Source organism: Chionomys nivalis, chromosome 9 (genome assembly GCF_950005125.1).
Source record: "Chionomys nivalis chromosome 9, mChiNiv1.1, whole genome shotgun sequence".
In the NCBI taxonomy this organism is placed as follows: domain Eukaryota; kingdom Metazoa; phylum Chordata; class Mammalia; order Rodentia; family Cricetidae; genus Chionomys; species Chionomys nivalis.
In genome coordinates, this window is record NC_080094.1 from 71,242,011 (window position 1) to 71,263,904 (window position 21,894).

At 45.1% G+C, this 21,894-nt stretch overlaps 1 protein-coding gene across 1 annotated transcript in view; it reads left to right on the plus strand.

The window, feature by feature from the left end:
- Positions 1–12,010, plus strand: part of Ehf (ETS homologous factor) — a 38,474-nt gene extending 26,464 nt beyond the window's left edge. Inside the window, exons 4-9 of the mRNA XM_057781193.1 lie at positions 2,268–2,330; positions 4,625–4,693; positions 4,808–4,876; positions 10,417–10,479; positions 11,353–11,548; positions 11,647–12,010. Coding sequence (XP_057637176.1) covers positions 2,268–2,330; positions 4,625–4,693; positions 4,808–4,876; positions 10,417–10,479; positions 11,353–11,548; positions 11,647–11,746 — 560 coding nt within the window. The 3' untranslated portion in view covers positions 11,747–12,010. The remainder of the gene's footprint in view (positions 1–2,267; positions 2,331–4,624; positions 4,694–4,807; positions 4,877–10,416; positions 10,480–11,352; positions 11,549–11,646) is intronic.
- The last annotated feature ends 9,884 nt before the right edge of the window (positions 12,011–21,894 follow it).

The following is a 21,894-nucleotide window of genomic DNA, read 5'->3' on the forward strand; positions in this document are numbered from 1 at the left end:
AGAATACTTGTCATAATAAGAAAGGCTTTTCCTTTACATGGGAAAAAAATATTCCTATGTATTTCATTTCATTTGACTGTTTATTTATTTTGCCTGTGCATGTATGTATCTACACCATATGTGTGCCTGGTATCCATAGAATGCTCAGAAGAGGGTGCTGAATCCTCTGGAAGTGGAGTTATGGATGGTTATGAGTCACCATGTGGATGCTAGGGACTGAACCTGGGTCCTCTGCTAAGTTCTGCAAGATGGCTCACCCTTAGGCACTGAGCCATCTCTCCAACTCTCTTCATTTTCTAACAGAGTCGAAGAACTTAATTCTCAGTCGTTCATTTACTTGTTAAAGATCATCAGTAATTTTAAACAAGAAGAAAAACTTATTGGCCTAGAATCTTTTAATCTTAATTTTTAAAAGTTTGGTCCAGTTATCCTGAGATTAAGTAGGACTATGTGGTTATATAGCTGCCCCTGAACTCTCTATGTCACTCGGGTTTACCCTGAACTCAAAATCCTCTGTCCTTAGCCATCCAAGGTCTAGGGTTACAGGAATGTACCAGTGCACCCAACCCAGACCCACATTCTTAAAATGGGAGTACAGGGCATTTAAGAAGGCGAGTGCACCTAGATCCGTGTATCTGGATGGGAGAAGGCTGACCCCACTCCCTCTTGCTAGGGCTGGAAAGGTGCATCAGCAGTGAAAAGCATGCTCTGCTCTTGCAGGGGCTGCATTGGTTCCCCGCACCCACATCAGAGACTGAACAATCTCCTATAAACCTTGTTTCAGGGGACCCAACACCTATGACAATCCATGCTGTACCTGTGCTTATGTGCACACACTTACACACAGAGGCACACACATGAGGACACACACAATTAATAAATATTTAAAAATAGAACTATAGTGAAAATACTTCTGAAAACAGAATAGTTCCTAAAACATCATATTTCTTTCCTCGGGTTTCTTATCTCACACACAGGAGGCCACTTTGCAAACTGTTCATGGTGACATAGTACACAGACACACACACACAAAGACACACAGACACACAGACACACACACACACACACAAAGAGAGAGAGCAAGCTGACCCACTGGAAAGTGAATTTATGTCTCAGTAGAGCCTGTGTCTGACAAGTAACCAGGGCTCAGTAAACGTGAGCTCTGGAGCCGTGAGGACAGCTGCCATCAGCGGGGAGTCTGGCAATATTTCTAGCAGCCATGGATGTCCTCATCTGGCACCCTGGCATTCCCTTCTTCCCATTCACCTCACGGTGGTGGTTACTCATTTTTTTCTTATTGGAATCACACAAAACAAGGCTCTATTATTTAAATAACCTTCAGGAATCTTTGCAAAGAGCAGACTTATAGGTGAAGAATTAAAAATACCACTCTAATTATCTGCACTCCCGTGAAGCTTTGCTCTGACAGAAGACTGAGGCAGGGAGGCTTGGGAGGTGTGGTGGCCATCTTTGACCTTCCATGAATTGTTTGGTCTTACCGTTCTTGCCTCTAAGTGCCAAACGGTAGGCATTTCACCTTGGGCTTGTTTCCGTTTCCACACAGATTCCACTAGTTTGCATTTATTGCGCCTTTATTTGTACTGTGAATTGATTCATCAAATGTCCCTTATGGCAAAATATCGTACCCATTTTGAAGATGGGAAAACTAAAGGTCAGGACTATGAACTACTGGTATCATAGGAGGCTATATGGCAAGCACTGCATGTCTGAGAGCTGAAGGCATAGGCAAAGGAAAGAAAACTCCTGGTATTTTATCCAGATGTGACTCATAAACGAATCTAATAAAGGTGGGGTTGATTGAGTTTAAGATCAAAGTCTTGAGTGCTGGTGAAGGTAAAATGCCTTTCTGTGTGTTTTTACTTTCATTTCATGTGTTATCTGAGTGTGAGACAGCATCTCAGAGGTCACATAAGTAATTTTATCCAATTTAATCCCCTGACTTTACCGAGGAGGAGACAGACTAGAATAGCAAAGTCTTGCCGCTTCTAGTATTGGAGAAGATGACATTCTTGTTTACTTCTACCACCAATTAATCCCACTCGTACAGGTACCTAGGACTAGGACTTCTCTGGGGACAGAGACCGTCCCAGACTCGGGTGTGCTGAGCCTGGTGGGGAGACTCCCACCGACAAACCGGGAGAGGCAGCAAGATGGCAGACACTCTTCAAAGAAGCCTTATGTTCTTATTAACATGTCAAGTTTGGACTCTGTCTGGGCTTTTTGACTTTTCCATCTGTCCTTCACAGGCCAGTGCAGCAGTGACCTTTTCCAGTCCACACACAATGTCATTGTCAAGACTGAACAAGCAGGTGAGTGACAGAGGCTGAGGGAGCCAACTTGACCAGGCAAAGCCCTGGGGAGAAAAAGAGGAGGGAGAACAGGGGAGCATGGGCGAAGAGTTGGCAGGGAATCCGCGGAGGTGACTCCCCTGCCTCCAAGGGGCCTCTTCCTTGCCCTTGGGACCAGTGGCCACCGATTATGTCTAATGTATGGATGGGTGCTGAGGCATCCTTCCCCTGGTCACAGTACCATCCAGATCCAAGGACAGTCACTGCGTAAATACAAACTTTAAGGTGGGCTTTCTTCTCAGCAAAAGTGAGACTGGGTTCAGAAAAGCAAGGGAAGGAAGAAGTCTTTGTTACGTGTCTCTCCATGGGAGTGAGCTTCACAAGGAGGGAGATGCTGTCTTGATATTGTAGCTAGCATAGTCTCTGGGCCCTAGTGAGCTTCCCTGGGGACGTTGAAGGTGACTGTAGAGCCCAGTCCTTGCGAGGATATTTCTACTTGAAAGATCCTACCCTGAGCCCTGAGCAAAGTCTACAGTTTCATAATGCATTCATTTTTGTGCTCTTTCCTTTGTCCCCTAAACTTCATGGGCACAAAAAAAAAAAAAAAATTACACAGGTGGCACTGCTTGAGTCACTCCCTGTGTCCACATCAGGTAGACACAGATTATAGGCCACGTGGGCTGGCAAAGCTTACCTCAGGTCTCCCTGGGGGTTGTGCGATAGTCACCAAGGACATGATTTGACCTGGGGTGGTTTGAATCACTTGGCACCAAAATTAGCTCATGTAGTTATTTAATCTTTTATAAGGGCCCTGGTCTGCCATTATTAAAGAAAAAAAATAGCTGCCAAGCATATTAACCAGGCCTCCCTAGGCCTGTCCTTTAACTCGGATGGTCTGTGTTTTGTAGGTCTGCCCAAGCTCTGGAGACAAATCAGGTTTTGGCTTAGAGAATGGCCTTGGCCTTACATATAACCCTGCTGCAGGGGCCAGGGTGATATTGGAAAGGCCCCAAAGAAGATGATAATCCTTCTTGACCATCCGGACATTCTTGTGCTACTGGTTCAGAAAAGTTGAGCTTAAGGGTGGAGAAGGTCCACCCTGGGAAGGGGGGAGAGGAGACTCACAGAGGGGCCAACGCCCCCAAGTCTCTTTGGAAGTTGTTTTTAGAGACAACAACAGATGTACAAGGTGACCCAACAAGGACAGAGGGTGTAACCCCAAGAGATTGGGCTTAGGGTGCCCAAACACGTAGCTGTGAGTTCAAATACCAGCTAAATCCCCATGTCGTAAACAGGAGGGCTTAGCCAGTGAGTCAGGCTTTATATCATTTATGCTATAAAAACAAAACACAGTTCCACCAATGGCTTGCCATCCTGGTCCTTACATGTGGAACTTGGGTATCAGGGAAGTCAAAGTAGCCCAGATGGGGGGCTAAGAGTTTGACGTCAGTTAAGAGTGTCAAGCTCTTGGCCAGCCCGCAGAGCAATTGCTTATGTTGGAGACTGGCCTGGATCTGTCATTGTGTGGGAGTTGGGCTTACTTGGGGCAGGTGGAAGGGAGTTCCCTTCTAATCCTCAATCTGAAGAGTGTGTCTCACTCCGACTAACTCTTGAGACATAGCACTCAGGAGAAGAAACTGGGAGTGAGGGGGCCATTTTCTGCTTCTCCTAGAGATACAAAGGCCCACCCATAAAAAAACCCTGTGATTTGGTAACATTTTCCACCTTCTCCGGAGTTTTGAGAATTTATATCACCCCTTAACTTACTTGGAGAAAACCCAGGCAGCAGCAGCTATCACTCATCTTAAGAGTGGCTAGTCTCTGAAATTCAGCAGTGAAGGAATTGTAAGAAAACTGTCCTGGTTTTTCTCTGAAAGAAACGCCACTTGTTCCCTATGACCCCCAGAAAGAAGAACGCTCATTAATCCCTTATTATACTTGTCTTCATCTCTGGCAAAGCCTTCCCTCCACTCCAAAGTAAAATTATTCTGGTGATTATGTGGTAGGAGTGAGGTCAAGTGAGGTCAAGCAAGTTTGGAGCAATTCTAGATGAAAGGAGCATTGGTCTAGGAGAGGACCTGGGAAGAAAATGCCTGTGTATCACAAGGTTAGACCCATAACAAAGCTAGCCTCGCGGAGCTGGGAGAAAAATGGGCCGGCGCTGTTATAAAGAGACACATAGCTGGAGTAGACTCTTACTCTTCATGGCTGCCTCTTCCTTCCCTCTGCCCCTTGAATGAGCAGACATTGAGAATGGGAAATCTTCGACCCAGAGACAACAATTGCTGACCTTCCCCATTCTCTGTTCCTCGCAGATCCTTCTCTTATGAACACGTGGAAAGAAGAGAGCTATCTCTACGAGCCCAGCTATGGTAGCACAGTAGGTAACTAACTCTCGGACTCCGAAGGCCCTTCTGCATGCTCTTCTGCTTCGGTATTGTGTCATCAGGAGGCTCTCTCCATGTCCTTTCCCTTGCCTCCTTTTTTGTTTCCTGCAGATCTGCTGGACAGTAAAACTTTCTGCCGGGCCCAGATCTCCATGACAACCTCCAGTCACCTTCCAGTTGGTAAGTTGTCCAGACACAGACTGGCTTTGCCTCCTGCCTACGCTTAGTAATTATCAATAAAACCTACTTGCCGCCCTACCTTTCTACCTTGCTGGAGTCATTCTCACTGAAAATCTAGGAAATGAACTGAGTTGTCATCTGAATGAGAAGGTGTGCTTCCCAGCCAGTATGTGCACACCAAAGACTGCCAGCTCCTGATCCTCCAGAAGTATTCTCCTGTGCACTCTGTAACTAGCCACTCCCTCGAGACAACAAAACAACAAAAGTTCCTTGAGTCTGTCTGTCTGTCTGTCTGTCTGTCTGTCTGTCTGTCTGTCTCTCTCTTTCTGCTTCCCTCCCCCCCCCCTCTCTCTCTCTTAACACAAATTTGCTTTGGACTTAAACCTGGTGAAATTATTTGTATTTATTGGTGAGAAGGCTAGAATTAGTTTTCAATTGCATCCCAAACATACATCCCAGCATCCCCCTCCCCGACCCAAGACTAACCTTGATGGGTCTTCAGTGTTCTGCAGCCAGAGCATCTGCCCTGAGTCAGTTATGTTCTCAACAATTGCGTTGTCCTGATTGGATACAGCTAGGGGCTATCCATGCATGATGCTTTGTCAAAGGTTATAGCCATGATGGCACATTGGGGGTTAGGCCTGGGCAGGGGCTTTCAGACATTAGGTACATTTATCTGTGTACTATAAGAATTAGCTAAACAAAAGATTTCATGTCGTTCCTTGACCTGGTTGTTTCTGGACCTCTTTGGGTCTATGAAGGAGAGAGCTGGGAGCTAGTTTAAGCACCTTTGGTATTGTAGTTGAGATCTGAAGGCAGCCCCGTCCCCCAAGCCTTTAGTGTGTATCCTTCCAAGGGATTTGTTTAAACCAGGAAGCAAGGCCAATGTCAGAAAAGGAGTAGGGTATCTGCCACTATGGAGGAACAGGCCATCTGGGGAATTTTCTGTGGCAGTTGTTGCCATCTAGAGAAGACTACCAGCTTCAGGACTGAAGAAAGCACCCAAGTCACCCATTAATTCCCACACCAACTTCCTGTGGTGTCACTTCCTGTGGTGTCACTTCCTGTGGTGTCACCTTCCATTCTTTCCTGTCGGGTCTTTGAGGAGGCAAAAGGTTTCCACTAAGGATAAAGATGAACCAACTACTCCCCACATACTCTAGAAAGTCACAACCCTATTACCTCACATCCAGGTCTGCCTGTGCCTTTCTGAGTCTCACATCTTCTAGAACACAGAACAGCAGGGGCTCTAGGCAGCCGATACCTGCGCTGTAACACCAGGGAGCTGCTGTCTCCTGCGACCACCAACTATGCTTTTAGATAGCCCTTAAAATGAGCTTCATGAATCTGTCTCCCTCACCTCTTCACCCTCATCCCCACACTCCTCTTCTCCATTATCCTCCTGCTGTAGTAACAGGCTTGAAAATGAGATGTATAGTTCAAGCTTTCTATCTTAAAAACAACAACAAGAAAACTCGGTGTCTGCCGGTGGTGGATTCTTTGGATTTCAGGTCTGGTAGGGACATTGATTGCAATCATATATGTGCCGGTTCCTTCCAGAATAGTTTAGTGTCTAGTAGATGGGGCCAGAATGCCCCCAAAGACCTCTGCCACCTGCACTAGCCTTGTTATTTCAAGGTCCTATAAAATAGCGTGCAGTTCAACATCTTTCTATGTTTTCATGCAAGTTTCAGCTGAGCTAAGGCGAGGCTCTGTGTCAAATGATGGTCTCTTCGATAGCACAGGCGGGGAAGCTGGCTTTGTTTGGATTTTTTTTTCCTTCTGCCCATTTCATAAAATGGTTGCCACCAGTATTCTGATCTGCTTGAGAGTGTCAAAACCAGTCATGCCATCCCGGGCTTGATGTGTTTATCTACTGACTTACTGAGCCTCAAGCTAGGGTGGCACGGTCTATTAGAACACTAAAATTTGTATATCCCGTAAAGAAATGGCTCATGGCTGACTCATATGCAAATACGTCTAATCTCTGCCTTCTTGTGAAGCAGCTAGGCTGAAAGCATAGGCTTCCATTTATACTGTGAACTCGGGTCTTGTCGCTGCTTCTGCTGGGACCCCACAGGCACCGTGACCCCAAGTGTCTGAGAGAGAAACAAGAGAAACCCAGGCTGGACAACCTCTGTAGAGCTAACCATTCTTTCATCCAAATGAATCACTAGACCACATGGCTCACTTCAAAGGTCTGGCTTTTGTTTTGTGGCAGTGGGGAGTACAAGGGGGCGGGAGGGAGGCAGTTGTATTAAATGAGCTCATAGATCAAAAGGCTTGAGAGCTAAAGACTGTTAGGGTTTTTGTGACTTCCTCTGTATGCTGGCAGGAGAAGAATGTCTGGAAGAAACATTTATCGTTTTGTCCTGGATTACTTATTCTCCCATGTGAATATGGGAACATCTAGACTCTCTCTCTCTCTGTCTCTCTCTCTGTCTCTCTCTGTCTCTCTCTCTGTCTCTCTCTCTGTCTCTGTCTCTGTCTCTGTCTCTGTCTCTCTCTCTCTCTCTCTCTCTGTGTGTGTTCCAGTTTGAAGAAAAGGCTGTCATCTCAAAGAGAATGTAGTCTTTTAATCTACAGTCCATGAACTCCCTAAGTGAGCCAGGGATCCCTGAAATGACGGACCAAATTTCATTAGTGTATCACACTTCATTTTCTGGGGGAGAACATCTAGGTTCTCAAAGATACCATAACCCCAAAATACTTGATTCTGCGTCAGGCTGAAGCCCCCATGCGGAGTAAGGCCAGTGTGCCAAGAAGCTCTTGTATTTTTCTGAAGCCATCCCTGGCTCTGAAATCATGGCCCTGCTTCCTCCTGGGTCTCATTGGAAAATAAGCTTTGTTTGTGGCCTGCTGGGTAAATGCCATTCTTTGTCTCCAGAACAACGTGGCCCTGTCAGGGTGATGTATCACTGGGAAACCGGGGTGGGTGCCAGACCTGTCTCAATGTCATCATGTCCTGTTGGGGTGTTGCAACCCTGGCCTGTGAAACTGCAGGGGGCCAAGAGAGGTGCCCTTTCCAATTCCTTGTACTGGTCCTTTTGGATTTCAGAGAAAGCCATAGAAGTCCAGGCCCTGCTGGCATCGATGCCAGGAGAGAAATTCTTACTTAGAATGAGGACTTTCTCTTTTATGTAATCCCTCTTCTCATCACACCATGGTTTTTGGAGAAATTTTTGGGAATGTGGATGTATGAGAAGTTCAGGGATGGATGGATGGATGGATGGATGGATGGATGGATGGATGGATGGATGGATAGATTGATGGATGGATGGGTGGATGGACCAACACATTGGGAAGTATAAAAAAGATTTTATTCTTTTGTCTTTGTTTTTGTGGAGATACTGTGGAACTGGATTGCCTCTTAGAAAGTCATCTGAGAAGTGTGACCAAAGAGCCTCCTTTTAGGAAAGTGTCATGAGCAAAGCTTCTCGGAGCCAACTATTGATATTTACAGCCAGGCTCTACTGTCAGGTTGTTTCTCGGATCCTCCATAGACTCAAACCCAACCTTATAGGGTTTTTGTATGAGTTATATAGTAGTACCTACCTTAAATTATTATTGTATGAATGACATAAGAGAAGCCAAGGAAAATGCTTAGTATTGTGCCCGGCACATGGCAAGAACTCAATAAACAGTAGTTATTTTTCTTAAGTATTTTATTTTGTCTTACCATTTTACTGTTGGTAGTGCCTTCTTGGTATGGGTGCTCTAACCCTGAGTACCAGTCTGCTTGGCCCCTTTAACTTTCGTGGCTCATAAGCTCTTTTAAACAGTGGCCTGCTCTCTGAGATGCGTGCCTGGACCCCTCCCGGAGCACAGTGTTGATGAGTCTAGAATGTTCTAAAGACCTTACCAGGGGTCCCTGCGTTAGGAAGTTCTGCTATAATGCCACAAGAAGAGACATTTTTTGTTTAATTTCTTTTAAGAATTGACGTGTATTTAGGAACATTTTGTATCAGAATTGGCTAGTTATTGATTATTGAGATCATCAATGGTCCGCCCAATACCTGAAGTACCTTTGGACATATACAAACACAGACACACACAGACAGAGGTAGAGACAAAAACAGACATACTCACACACCTGGGGGGCACTAAGTTGTTAGTTTTCCCTTTCTTTAACAGTTTTTTTTTATTTATGCACATGAGTGTTTTGCCTGCACATATGTATGTGTGCCACGGGCATGCCTGGTGACTGTGGCAATCATAAGAGGGCATCAGATCCCCTAGAACTGGAATAGTTGTGAACCACCATGTAGGTACATGTAGGTACCATGTAGGTACATGTAGGTACCATGTAGGTACATGTACATGTACTGGGAATCAAATTCAAATTCTCTGCAAGCACAACAAGTACTTTAAACTGCTGAGCCATCTCTCCAGTTCCTTCTTCTTTTAAAAATTAATCCACAATAACATTATATTCATGAGCCATGCTGTGGCAGTTTGGTAACTTTATATAATATGTGATCATCAAATCAGTCTTGGTAGCTAGCTAGTATCCCCACCTCTTAAATGTTCACCATCTTAGTGCTGGGAGCTTTCGGACTTCCTGGTTCTAGTTCTTTGTCATCTGTGTGATAAACCCAGGCATTGTATTTTCATCCTAACCTAGCAGAAAATTGACCTTGTTCCTCCAGGGCAGCTGCTGTCATGGCATGTCATCCAGTCTCCTGCTGCCCTCGTGTCCCCGCTTGATCCCCTGCCTCTATCAGGCAGCTTTGGCTGGGATTAAGTTTGTCAATCTGTCATAGATACCTGAGAACATCAGTGGTTTAGGTTTTAGGAGAATTTTTACATCATAGATCTGCCTCTGTCTTCTCCTCTCTGGAGACAATGAAAGGGTTACCATAAAGAGTCATTTGTTAAACTAATCTGTGTTTCCATAGTCCACTGTGGCCCTCTGTGCTGAGCTCAGGACACTCAATGGCCCCTTTGTCAAGGTGATTAAAATGTAACTTTGCATGCCAAAAATGGCACTCCTCTGGCTTAGACGTTGTCCTTCTTTGTTATGGGTGTTTACATTTTTTTATTATGTTATAAAAACATCCTTTGCATGACCTAAATCTTTCCACAGTTTACCTTCTCTCTCAGAATAAAGCAGAACAAAGTCCTTTCAAAAATTTCTGTAAGGCGTTAATGATCAGAACTTCACTTCCCACCCCTCTGCCCCTTCTTCACATCCACACTGGCTTCTTTCCGTGCTGTGTAAACACTTCATGCACAGTGACCTGAGGCATTTTGCACTTACTGTCTTTATATCTGGAAAGTTTGTCCCCAGGTAATCTAAGTGGCCACCTCCCCCATATCCCATGGGTCCCTTTATCACAGAAGTCTTCTGTGTCTCTCTTATATTAAGTTGCAAACAAGTCCCACTTCTCTGCCTCGACCCCCCATTTCTACCCGGTTAGTATTTTTCCCCACAGAGCGTCCAACATGCAGGGGGTAGTCTGTGGGCGGTGACCAAGTGTGTCGTGAGAATGACACTTGCCTGAGGTGTGTAAACTGAAGGGTTCTCACTTTTCCCTTAGCAGAGTCACCTGATATGAAAAAGGAACCAGACCACCCCGTAAAGTCCCACACCAAAAAGCACAGTAAGTGCCTGGCAGTATCGCCTCTGTCTCTATTCCTTCGCGTCTAAAGGGGACTTGTTTTCTATCAAGGTGACTCCCTGTTGACTGTTTCTGAAAGCCAGGCCTCTTGGGGATTTCTCCCTCATCTTAATTTCTCTAGAACTAGGATACTAAGTGGATAAGAACTTGTGGGCATAGGTTATAGATTTCCCTTTGTCTAGAGGAAAACAGGATAAGGCAAGGAGGGAGATGGATAGGAGTGACTGGCACGCATGCAGTCCTCTTTCTTGCGGGGAGGTCTTGTCCCAAGAAATGACTGTTCTGAAGACTCAACTCCACTCTCTGGGAGTCAGATTTCCTCAGGGAGAAAACCTTGTGAACTCATATGGACTTTCAGAGACATCGTCTAAAGGGGGCACGGAGAACTGTCAAAACTGTACAACCTAGAAATGACAGAGACTTGGGGTGTCTTTACCATCTGCCCCACCAGCTTGTCCCATACATGTAAACTCATTCAGTCTCTTGAGTTGCAAGGGGAAGGGGCTCTGATGTGCAACTCCTGGAAGTAAAATCATATTCAGGAGCTGCCTAGCTTTTAAGTTGGTTCCTCCAACCCCTGTTTGCTACCCCCTCCCTGGCCCAACATGCTTCTGGAGTTAAGACTCCCGGTGCTCTACTCACGTCATGGCCGGAGCACAGCTGTAGGGTTGGAGTAACTAAAACAACCAACGCATTAGATAAGTGACTGAGGATTGCTGTCTGAAATGAAGCCCAGGCCATCTGTGAGCAGTAGAAGATACTTGGCCTGGATCACATAGTTAACAGCACATTCTCTATTCCTCCTGTTCTCTGATTCAGGCTATTAGTAAGTCAATGTGTCTTGCTTTTCATCAGACCCAAGAGGGACTCACTTATGGGAGTTCATTCGGGACATCCTGCTGAGCCCAGACAAGAACCCAGGACTGATCAAATGGGAAGACCGTTCGGAAGGCATCTTCAGGTTCCTGAAGTCAGAGGCCGTGGCCCAGCTGTGGGGGAAGAAGAAGAACAACAGCAGTATGACCTACGAGAAGCTCAGCCGGGCCATGAGGTGAGCAACTTCGTGTTCTTGAAGGGCAGGGCCACAGGAGCGGGCACTCCCTGCCGTGCTCAGGCTGAACGGCCACCTAACTCATCTCCTTCTTACAGATACTACTACAAGCGCGAGATTCTGGAGCGCGTGGACGGACGACGGCTGGTCTATAAATTCGGGAAGAACGCTCGTGGATGGAGAGAAAATGAGAACTGAGGCTGCCGACCCTTGGGACACAAACCAAAAACACACAGCAAATGGGTTATGATCGATGAAGAACTGGAAGTAAATATTTCAAAAGACTGCTGTTCAGTGATATTTATGTACCATGAAGGGACAAAAACCTCTACTTCTGATGGGAAGAATGAACACTACAGTTGACGAAAGCAATTATTTTGTTACGTTGAAGTATGTCCTATGTGGGGAGCCAATGTACACAGTTTTCTGTGAACTATGAAACTGTATGTGGTTGTGATTCGCTGTTGTCTCTGTTGTGATGTTCTTTTCTTACCCCCAAGAACAACAGGGCCTGTAGCCTTGTGCTTCTTGCTAAGAGGAAGGGAAAAGAAATATGAGGGCATTAAATGTTTTCATTTCCAAAATGATTTAGAAGAAAGAAGTTGATATGTTCTCTATACAGAAGCATCCCTGTGACCTCATCAAGAGAAATGGGATTCATCCGTAGGACAAAGTTCAGGGTCTCAGATTGATGGGATCAACCCAAAGGATGCTGGGAAATTTAACTTGACTTAGTGAGAAGAGAGGGGGAACTTCCATAAGCCAGAGTGGCCTGTGATCACTGCATGATTACATGCCCGGGAATGCTGAAATGGATGAGAACGATGGTGGGGGAGGCTTTACCTTCATTCACGGATGATTTTCCTGTGCTCCCTTTACCCTTGGATGGTTAAGAAGCCGTTGGCCACATGTGCTTACTTCTAGTTGTGTAGACTTCAGCCCAACTTACTGAAAAATTATCAGGAAATGGAGGTGGTGCTATGGGAATGATGGGCGAGCATGCTCTTGTTTCTGTAGTTTAAGGTTTCTCCCTGGGAACAGTTGCCGTTTGGGGCTGGTCCATTCTTTGTGGCGGGGGTTGTACTGTGAGTTGTAAAATGTGTAGCAACATCTACGACCTCCATCGGTATTTGGTCCCTGTGACAATCCAAGTATTCCTAGAAACTGTCAAATGTCTCCAGGAGGATAAAAGTACCCTTGAGTGAAAACACCAAATGAACCAGTCCATATAAAGGTAGTCATTCAGAACAAAGAGATTTATAGAACCTTCTAGTCCCTAAAGAAGAAGCAAGACCTTGAAGTCAATATATTTTTACTTTTATTTTTTTTTTTAAATAATAGGGACAACAGAATGTGATCGATGGAGGAGATTCTTTTCAGAACACCACATGAGAACCAAAGTCAGATAAATGCAGTGACCTAGCAGGAAGTACAAGAGGAAATGTTTCTGCTGGGAATGCAGAGAGAAGCTTATACTGCAGAGGGAAATACTGAGGAAAGATTCTGTGGGTCTCTCTCTCTCTCTCTCTCTCTCTCTGTCTCTCTCTCTCTCTCTGTCTCTCTCTGTGTGTGTACGCAGGCGTGTGGGTGCACGCATGCCTGTGTGCTTATGTGGGGGGTGGCTGTGCTCCTCTGTGTGTGTGTGTGTGTGTGTGTGTGCTCGAGTGCCTGTGTGCTTGTGTGTGTATGTGTGCATGCACGTGTGTGTGAGGTGATGGTACTAGCGGCATCTGCCTGTTTTCTCTCTGCTGTTCCTCGCATGGTTTCTCCTGCTTTGGTCTAGGGTGTTGAGGCCATTCTCTAGGTTCACTTTCCACAAGCCTGTGAGTTTCTTGGATTCCTGTAACTGTCTTTGGCTCTTTCTACAGTTTCTTCACCACAGAGCTATCCTTGTCAGGAGAGTCTGGAGAGGACCAGTGGGAACAGTTCTGCAGATAAATAGATTGTGCTGTTTGCCGAGAGTGACGGTTTCTTGGCACTCAGTGCCTACTCAAATAGGCTGCAGCATTGAGTGCTCTCATATCTACTTTCTTGGCTCTGCTGTGGTTTCTATGTGCTGTTCACAACTTGGAGAACTCCAGGTAATGAAGCTATGCCAACTTGGGGTGTAGCAGAGTCCTCCCCACCACAGTTAGAAAGAAACGAGAAAGCCCTACAGAGAAGCCACTCTTTCTCTAAGGAATAGTCACTTAATTGATAAGTTCATGTGTGATTAATTGGCTAAAGGTTTACTAAATAGAGTCTCCTTGAATATGCCTAAGTGCCCTATTAGTGGTTTCCATGGGAACCTAAGTCAAGTAATGGAACATTAATACTTCACATGACTCAGATCATCGGAGACTCCTATATGACTTAATAAAATTAAGCAAGGCCCTGGACCCCAGCTTCTTCAGCATGCTACCTGAGCAGGACAGACCCACGGCTACGAGATTCACACACAGAGCCTTCCTTCAAGTTCCTGTCTGGTTAGACTGTAAGCCTTCTGAGGGCAGGGATCAAGTCTGACCATTTTTGTTCTCCTCTTACCTGGGATGCAAAAGGATAACTATTCATTGAGCGATTGGCAACCACCTTCGGGGAGATTCCTCTGACTGGGCAGGCATCAGTCATGTTCCTAACCGGGATGTGAATTGCTTCCAAACCTCCAAGGACATGTCCTGTGTGGTGACTGGTTTACTGTGACGCTCTCCTCTGCCTCCTGCCTGTGCTGAAAAGACGTTCAAACAGGCTGCTTGGTTCCACATGCCAGTGTCTGCTGGATGGCAATTCTACTCCTTAACCAGAACTGTGAGACTTAAGCTGGTTACAAGATGCCAGTAACGAACCCTTGACCTATTTAATCAATGAAGATTATGAATGTGTTTATATGATGTCAGTTGCTATTTAAGCATAAAACCATTCTCAGTTTTAGTATTTAGGGGTTGGTTTTTATATTTTTTTCCTTTTCGAGAAACGCTGAGGAATATTTTGATAAGGTTAGCCATACACATTAGATGTTAGTTTTGCAAGTGTGTCATTTTTTTTAAATGTATAAAATATAAGAAAAGGAGATTAGTAAGATGGAGGAGCAATTGCCTTATTCTTCTGTAGTTTAAACAAAGTATCTGTTCGGTGCCCTGTGTATTGTGGAGCGTCCTGTATGTGAGGACGTCAGTGGTGAGAGACTCCTGATCTGGACCGATGGAGGAATACTGTCCACGAGACTGGAGCACCATCCTGGCAACCTTAGGGTCACAGGTGAATTGTCCTCATCTGGGAGACTTAAGATTCACTTCTAGAATACGGGGGGCCATTAAGAAAGCCAAATTTCTTGGAACTGTGTCTCGCAAACTTTTGAAACATGTAGGCTTCAGAGTTTAGTTGAATTGGGGTTAATCATTCTGTAGCTATAAATTTTATTCTTGCCATCTGGCTTCTGGGTTGGTAATTGGTGGGCAACAACCCTACTGCCACTGTTTTTTTTTTTTTTTTTTTTTTTTTAGCAGAACCTTCCCCCCCTTAAACTGTTAAATCCAAGAAATTTCTGTTTAATGAAAGAATTCTATTTTTCAAAAATATGTTTTTATTTGTTTGTTTGATGGGTCCCAGAAAACACTAATAAAAACCACAAAGGCCATGCTGGAGATGTGTTTCCTTCCTTGGGATAGACCATGCTGCAAACTAAATGCAGGGACAGAATATGCACAGCTTCAGCTTCTGTTACTAGTCAGTGGTTTTTGTGTGTTTGTTTGTTTAGATTTATTTGATTTGTGTGTATGTGTGTGTGTGGCTGTTTGTCTGTACACCACGCACGTGCAGGTGTCCTTGGGATCCAGAAGGGACTGTAATTATAGGTGGTTGTGAGTAGTCACAGTTGGGTGCTAGGAGACAAACCCAGGTACTCTACAGAAGCATCAGGCATTCATAACTGCTGAGCCCTCTTTCCAGTTCCCACTTGTTGGCATTTCTCTCTTATGTGCCAGATGCGGAGCATGGTACAGACAAAGACACTCAGTTCTAATGCAGCCTATGTCCTGTCAGATGGAAAGAGATAAAGAAATCCAAGCATAGCACATCAGATGTGTGGAGCAAGGAGAACGGTTGGTGAGGACGGGAGCAGGTGGGGTTTAGGGAGAGTTGGGAAGAAAGCATTCCAGTAAGGGACAGATGGTTCTAAGAGAGGGAGGCTTAGGTAACTGGAAGAGCATGCTATACCAAACAGACAGCACATGCAAAGCTCAGAGGTGGGCGTGTTACCGTCATACCTAACAAACAGCAAAGAAGTCAGCGTGTAGAAACAGACACACAATGGTTGGCTTGATGGAAGAGAAGCATGGGCAGGGCAGAGCAGAGCAGAGAGCGCACAGGCACACGCGAAGGGCCTGCTCTTTGCTTTGCATGGGGGTAGGGGATTCAAAGGACAACACGCTTCAACTCCAGCTCAGATGGTGGTTGTGCAGAGATGACCTGTAGAAAAGCATTTGGTGCAGGCGTGCCCACACAGCCGTGGGTTGCAGCATAGATTCCTCTTTCATTCTGGCTTCCAATACAGTACTCATGAATTTTTCAATAACTGAACTCTGCCTATGGCACCTTTCTCTCTTGACCCATCGTATGCCACCTAACCCCGCCCAGGTGTAATGAAAATAACATGGGAAAGTCACCAGGTATGAAGACCTGTGGTAGGCTCTTGCTCCTCATATTTCATCCTCACGCAAGCTGGTGATATATTAGTTAGTTTTATTGGGCAAAATAGTGAGAAAGGTAAACTGACTTTCTTAAAGTCACGAGCTAGTAACGAGTCTGGCATTGTTTGCTATCAAAGTCCAAGCCCTCACCCTGCTTCTCTAGTTTCTCAAGATGCTAATGTCTTATGTGCACACATGCACACACATATACACACAAATATTGATGTGCGCATAGGACCCTTTCTTTAGTATGCTGGGATTTCTATGTTAAATCTTGTTTTCCAGAGGAGTCTGTATTATGTTGATGTACCCTGTTGGTCCACAAGAGAAACAGAAACCACAGCCATTTCCCAAGCTTCTTTGGGATGGAGCACTTCTATCAAAGAAGACCTCATTGTTTGCTTTTGAACACTTAATGAAATAAGGATTTTTAGAGATGACTTCTGAGATATGGATGAGATGTCTTTTTCATGACATGGCCAAATTACTATGCTAATATATTTCTGCATACTAATTCAGCAAACTTTAAGAATGTTCCATTCTTTTCATAAGAATTTTTCACTAACTGACTTGCTTATTTGTGTGAATGCATTTCAGTACTTTTCCCATGATCAGAAACCAAAAAACGAAAACCTTTAACTCATTGGAACTATCTATCTAAAATTACTTGCACTAGCTACAATTTGATAAATTAAGCATTTGATTTCTTACATGGTCCACCTGTCACGTGCTGAATGGCCACAGATGGCTGGTGGTTCCTGCATGGGACAGACAGGCTGTGGGCACAGTCAGTACTGGAGAAGAGTTTATTTATCACACGAGGAGTTGAGATGGAAGGAACAATAAGCCAAGGTAATCACCGAGAAACAGGATCCCATAGCCTTAAGAACCAGAGGTGACTTTGAAACATAGAGAACAACAACAACAACAAAAAAGACTGAATTAATTGTCCTTGCATTTGCTGGAATGATGACAATATCGTCAAGAACAAACAAGTTTGATGTTGCCAGTTTGTTGCTGCATGGGGCCGGAGGATTCGATTATTTCCAAAGCCCACAACTACCCTGCGGTTATCAATACGGATAGCTTGAGTCTGTGGCCTTCTGGTTCTAAATGCCAACAATGAGGGGAGGTGGTCATTACAGGAGCAGGAATGAAAGACCCTCGTATATGAATGGCTGCCCTGCACACTACGCACTGAAAATGGCACCAAACCATTGTCTTTCTTCCTTTAGAGAACAACCCTAAAGGTGGCCTACCTAGCTCTGCCCCGCTTAGAAGTTATCTCATCGGTGCTGATCACAGTCTGTTCTCTGTTCACATTAAGGTACTGACGATGCTGAAGGCCACAATCAACTCTTGCCCAAAGGCCTCCCTGTCCGCGGTTCCTTCCATCTACAATGCTCTTTTCTTTCAACCTTGATGTCACTGGCTCCTTTAAGGTCTCGCTCCAGAGAGCCACCTTGTCATTGGGCCTGCTGCCGCAGCCTGCCCACCCCAGTCACCTTCTTTTAAAAAAAAATTAAAAATTTTCAATTTCATTTTTTAAACAAAGAAAACAAACTATCATTTTTCATTTGCATACCAATCCCAGTTCCCACTCCCTCCCATCCTCCCATTCCCTCCTTCCTACTGTACCTCCCCTCCCCCACTTCCAACCCCCCACCCCCACCCCTCCGCCATCCACTCCTCAGAGAGGGTAAGGTACATTGCTTTGAGGAAGGTTCAAAGCCCTCCCTACTATATCTAGGCTGAGCAAGGTATCCATCCAAAGAGAATGGGTTCCAAAAAGCCAGTACAAGCAGTAGGGATAAATCCTGGTGCCACTGCCAGTGGCCCTGTGGTCTGCCCCAGCCATACATCTGTCACCCATATTCAGAGAGACTAGTTTGGACCTATGCTGCTTCCTTCCCTGTCCGGCTGCAGTTGGTGACCCCATGTCACCTTCTTTAGTTTTTTTTTTACATTTTATGTTTTCAGAAAATATAATATCTGCCATTCCATTTTCTTTGTAATTTTGAAAAGCAAAAATTAATATATACACACACACACACACACACACACATACATGTAACCTGGTGATGTATTAATAAGTTTTGGCAAGAAACTTAATTAAATGATGAGAAAGGTTAACTGACTTTCTTAAAGTCTTGCGCTAGTAATGAGACTGGCATTGTTTGCTATCAAAGTCCAAGTCCTCAACCTGTTCCTATAGTTTTTCAAGATGCTAATGTTACACACGCATGCACGTACGCACACACACACAAGTACAAAGGATCATTTTATTAAATATATTAGAATTTCTAAGTTAAATAATGTTCTCCAGAGCTGTATGCTATAAAACTTCTCAGTCATTGTCATGTAGATATACATTGTGAATCTATAAGAGAAATAGAAAGCACAGAAACAGATGTGTGTATGTGTATGTGTGTGTGTGTATTTCTAAATGGCTCAGTCTATTTTCAGTTCATTATTTTATATTTAAAATGTTTACTTTAATTGCTAGGTCATGAGTCACTAGAGAGAAGAGATCTGACGCCAACACATTCCCAGAGCTAGGATGTGCACCTAAGATATGCACCAGACTCCATCAGTGTATCTTGAGCAAGTGAGTAATGGAACTTATTTTGATAGGACTCTCTGGTCTTTACTGCTAACTAGGAGAGGAGTCTATCTTCCCTTTCTTTTACTGGCCATCAATCCTTCCAGTCAAACGCAAATCTTCTTGACCATGCCACATTCCTTCCATCCCCAACATAAGGATGCTCCACTTTAATGCTGATGTCGTAAAACCTTGCTAAGTCACAGTCAATTTATCATCTCCTCTACCGCACAGAGAGTCAGGAAGGTCACACATCCTAAATACTGAAAAGAGCAGACATGGAGCTAGAGGGTATGAGTTAGAGCCACTTGGACATGATGCCTGCGGAGTTCCAGAGCTTGAGAAGAGGCCTCCGAGATGAACCCTGGGAAATTCTCCCCTTAATCATCAGCTGCTGTTGCTTCTCTGCTCCACTGTGTGTACGTGAGCAGGCACACGTGTCCCTGCCCTTCTCTTGCTTGCTCTCTGTGACTCTCTTGGTGACCCTGTTTCTTAACCATCCTCTTCCTTCCTCTTTCTTACCAACCCTTCCAAGACTCTCTCTCTCTCTCTCTCCCCCCAAACCTGCCTTTCCAGGTGGATGAAGGACAGAGCCAAAGGTGAGTAGGTCCAGGACCAGGGATGGTGCCACCTCTCTGGAAGGCTCAGAGGTGACAATAACAAATGGTATTTACTTAAGAATTATTAGCACATCACCTGTTCTCCCCTTTGCTGTTTAGTCACGTCATTCAACACTAACGGGCTTTTCCAAGAGCAAACAGAGAGAAGAAGGGAAACAAACAGTGCATTCACACTAGACAGAGGCAGTGATCCCTGCCGGAGCTGCGAAAAGAGAGGTGAGCAGTTGGATCTGAGGACACGGGCAGCCTGAGCGGGCGTTTGCAGGACTCCGGACTCTCACTGAGGTCTCGTGCGCAGGGAAAGTAGGAAGAACTGAACAACATGGCTTCGTGGTAAAAGAACAAAAAAGCATCTCACTTATTCAGCAACTTCCAACTAGGTATTGATGACAACCCTTAGCAGAGTACAGCTAGGGCCTGCCACAGAGACAAGGTCAAGTGTCTGCTGCATCCTCCTACAGTGGGTCAGTGTCAGAGGTCACCTGACTACAGCCAGGGCTCTTCTACCACCTTGCCTCTTTGATGACCTTTCTTTTGTTCTTTATGAAAGAGAATAATCTCCAAAGAGCAGGCTGGGAAAACAGACCCACGGCACAGTACGCTCAGGCCTTTGAGCTGGAAGGATCCCAGCTTTGGTTTTCATCTTCAGTTAGGATCTGGGTGACCGGGCACATGACTTGATGTCACTCAACCGCTGGTTCCTCATGAATGAGCAGGGAGTTCTAAATCAGAGTGAGTACTGTGGGGTGGGGGAAGGGAGAAGGACCAGCCACACTGTGATCTGTGATAGGTAACTGTAGGGAGACAGGATACTGGTCCTGGGTTCTAATCATGGCTCCCCTGCTAATATTATGAAGTTTCTGAGATTCTTTTATGGTTGTCTCTCCATCTGCCAATCTACAGGTTGGATCTGAGCATCTCTGAAGTGGCTTCAAGTAGAAAATGCTAGGATTTGTGAAAATAAGTTTGAGTTCAATCCAATTTTTGTTGAAATGCATGTAATTCAGACAAAAAGCTCAAAAATGTCTTTTTTTTCCAGTGTCCTGGGATGGATTGTGGCACTCAAGTGACCATTGAGTCGTCTCTGGTCGTGGTGTAGCTTGTAGAGGTGGGAGGAGACTGGGGGAAAATGCAGCCAACACTGGATCCTGGGTGCTTGTGACCACTTCCAGGGGAAGCTGCCCTTTCGGATCTGAAAGTTGAGTGTAGAGTTTTGTCAAAAATACAAATGGGGCTGAGAGACGGCTCAGTAGCAAAGAGCCCTTGTTATTCTTGCACAGCACATAGATTTAGTCCTCAGCACCACATGGTGGTTAATGATCATCTACACTTCCTCAGCGCACCTGACATCCTCTTCTGATCCCCACGGTACCAGGCACATGCATTGTGTGCATATATACATGCAAGAAAACTCTCACACTTCTCAGAAAATGAACAATTTTTAAAAGCACAAATAATAATTAGAAATTCAAAACTTACAAAGACATTGCCTTTCCTGAGACTCCTGGGTCCCCAAAGAGACAGTGCCAGAATAGGAGTTCATGCCTGGTGACATCAACAATGGGTCAGGCTGGACCTGAATTTGAGGTTATTCTGGATACCAGAGTTTTCAGCCACAGAGCTGAAATTTATTAATTAATAAAATTTATTGATTTGAATTTTAGATGGTCTCTGTTGGCTGCAAAATGAATAGTATTAGATAAAACTATCACCGGACTCTCTGAACATGGCGGACAATGAGAGCTGACAAGAGGCCAAGGACAATGGCACAGGGTTTTGATCCTACTTCATGTTCTGGCTTTGTGGGAGCCTAGATAGACAGTTTGGATGCTCACCTTCCTAGACCTGGATGGAGCGGGGAGGGACCTTGGACTTTCCACAGGGCAGGGAACCTTGACTGCTCTTGGGACTGGAGAAGGAGGAGAAGAGGAGTGGGGGAAGGGGGAGAGGGGCGGGAGGAGGGGGAGGGAAATGGGAGGCGGGGAGGAGGCGGAAAATTTTTTTTTTCAATAAAAAAAAAGAAAAAAAAACTATCACAAAAGTAGGTGATGACAGGGGCTTATGGGAAATATTGTCTCAAAAGCACATGATAGAAACAAAACTTCAGAGGCCAGACGTCGGGAGCATGCAGTCTGGTCTTTGGGAGGATAGGGTTCCCAATGTAACAGAGGCATAGAACACTGACATAGCAGCTAGTCTAGCATGGCCTCTCCCTGGAAGCACTGGCTGGCAGCTAAGAGTATGTAAAAGGAGTAAGGAGGCTGGGTGGGGAGAGCAGGGAATGGGAGAAAGGAATCATCCTGGCGAATGAGTGCAGCCCTTAAATGATTCCCTGGTTGGATGGTTTGAGGCACTGGGGACTATGTAGTCCTAGGTCAAGTGGAGACAGAGTCCAAAGTAAGAGGAGCCTAGAATCGTATTAAAGAAGGTGACTGACAGCTTTGTCAGAATTCTGAC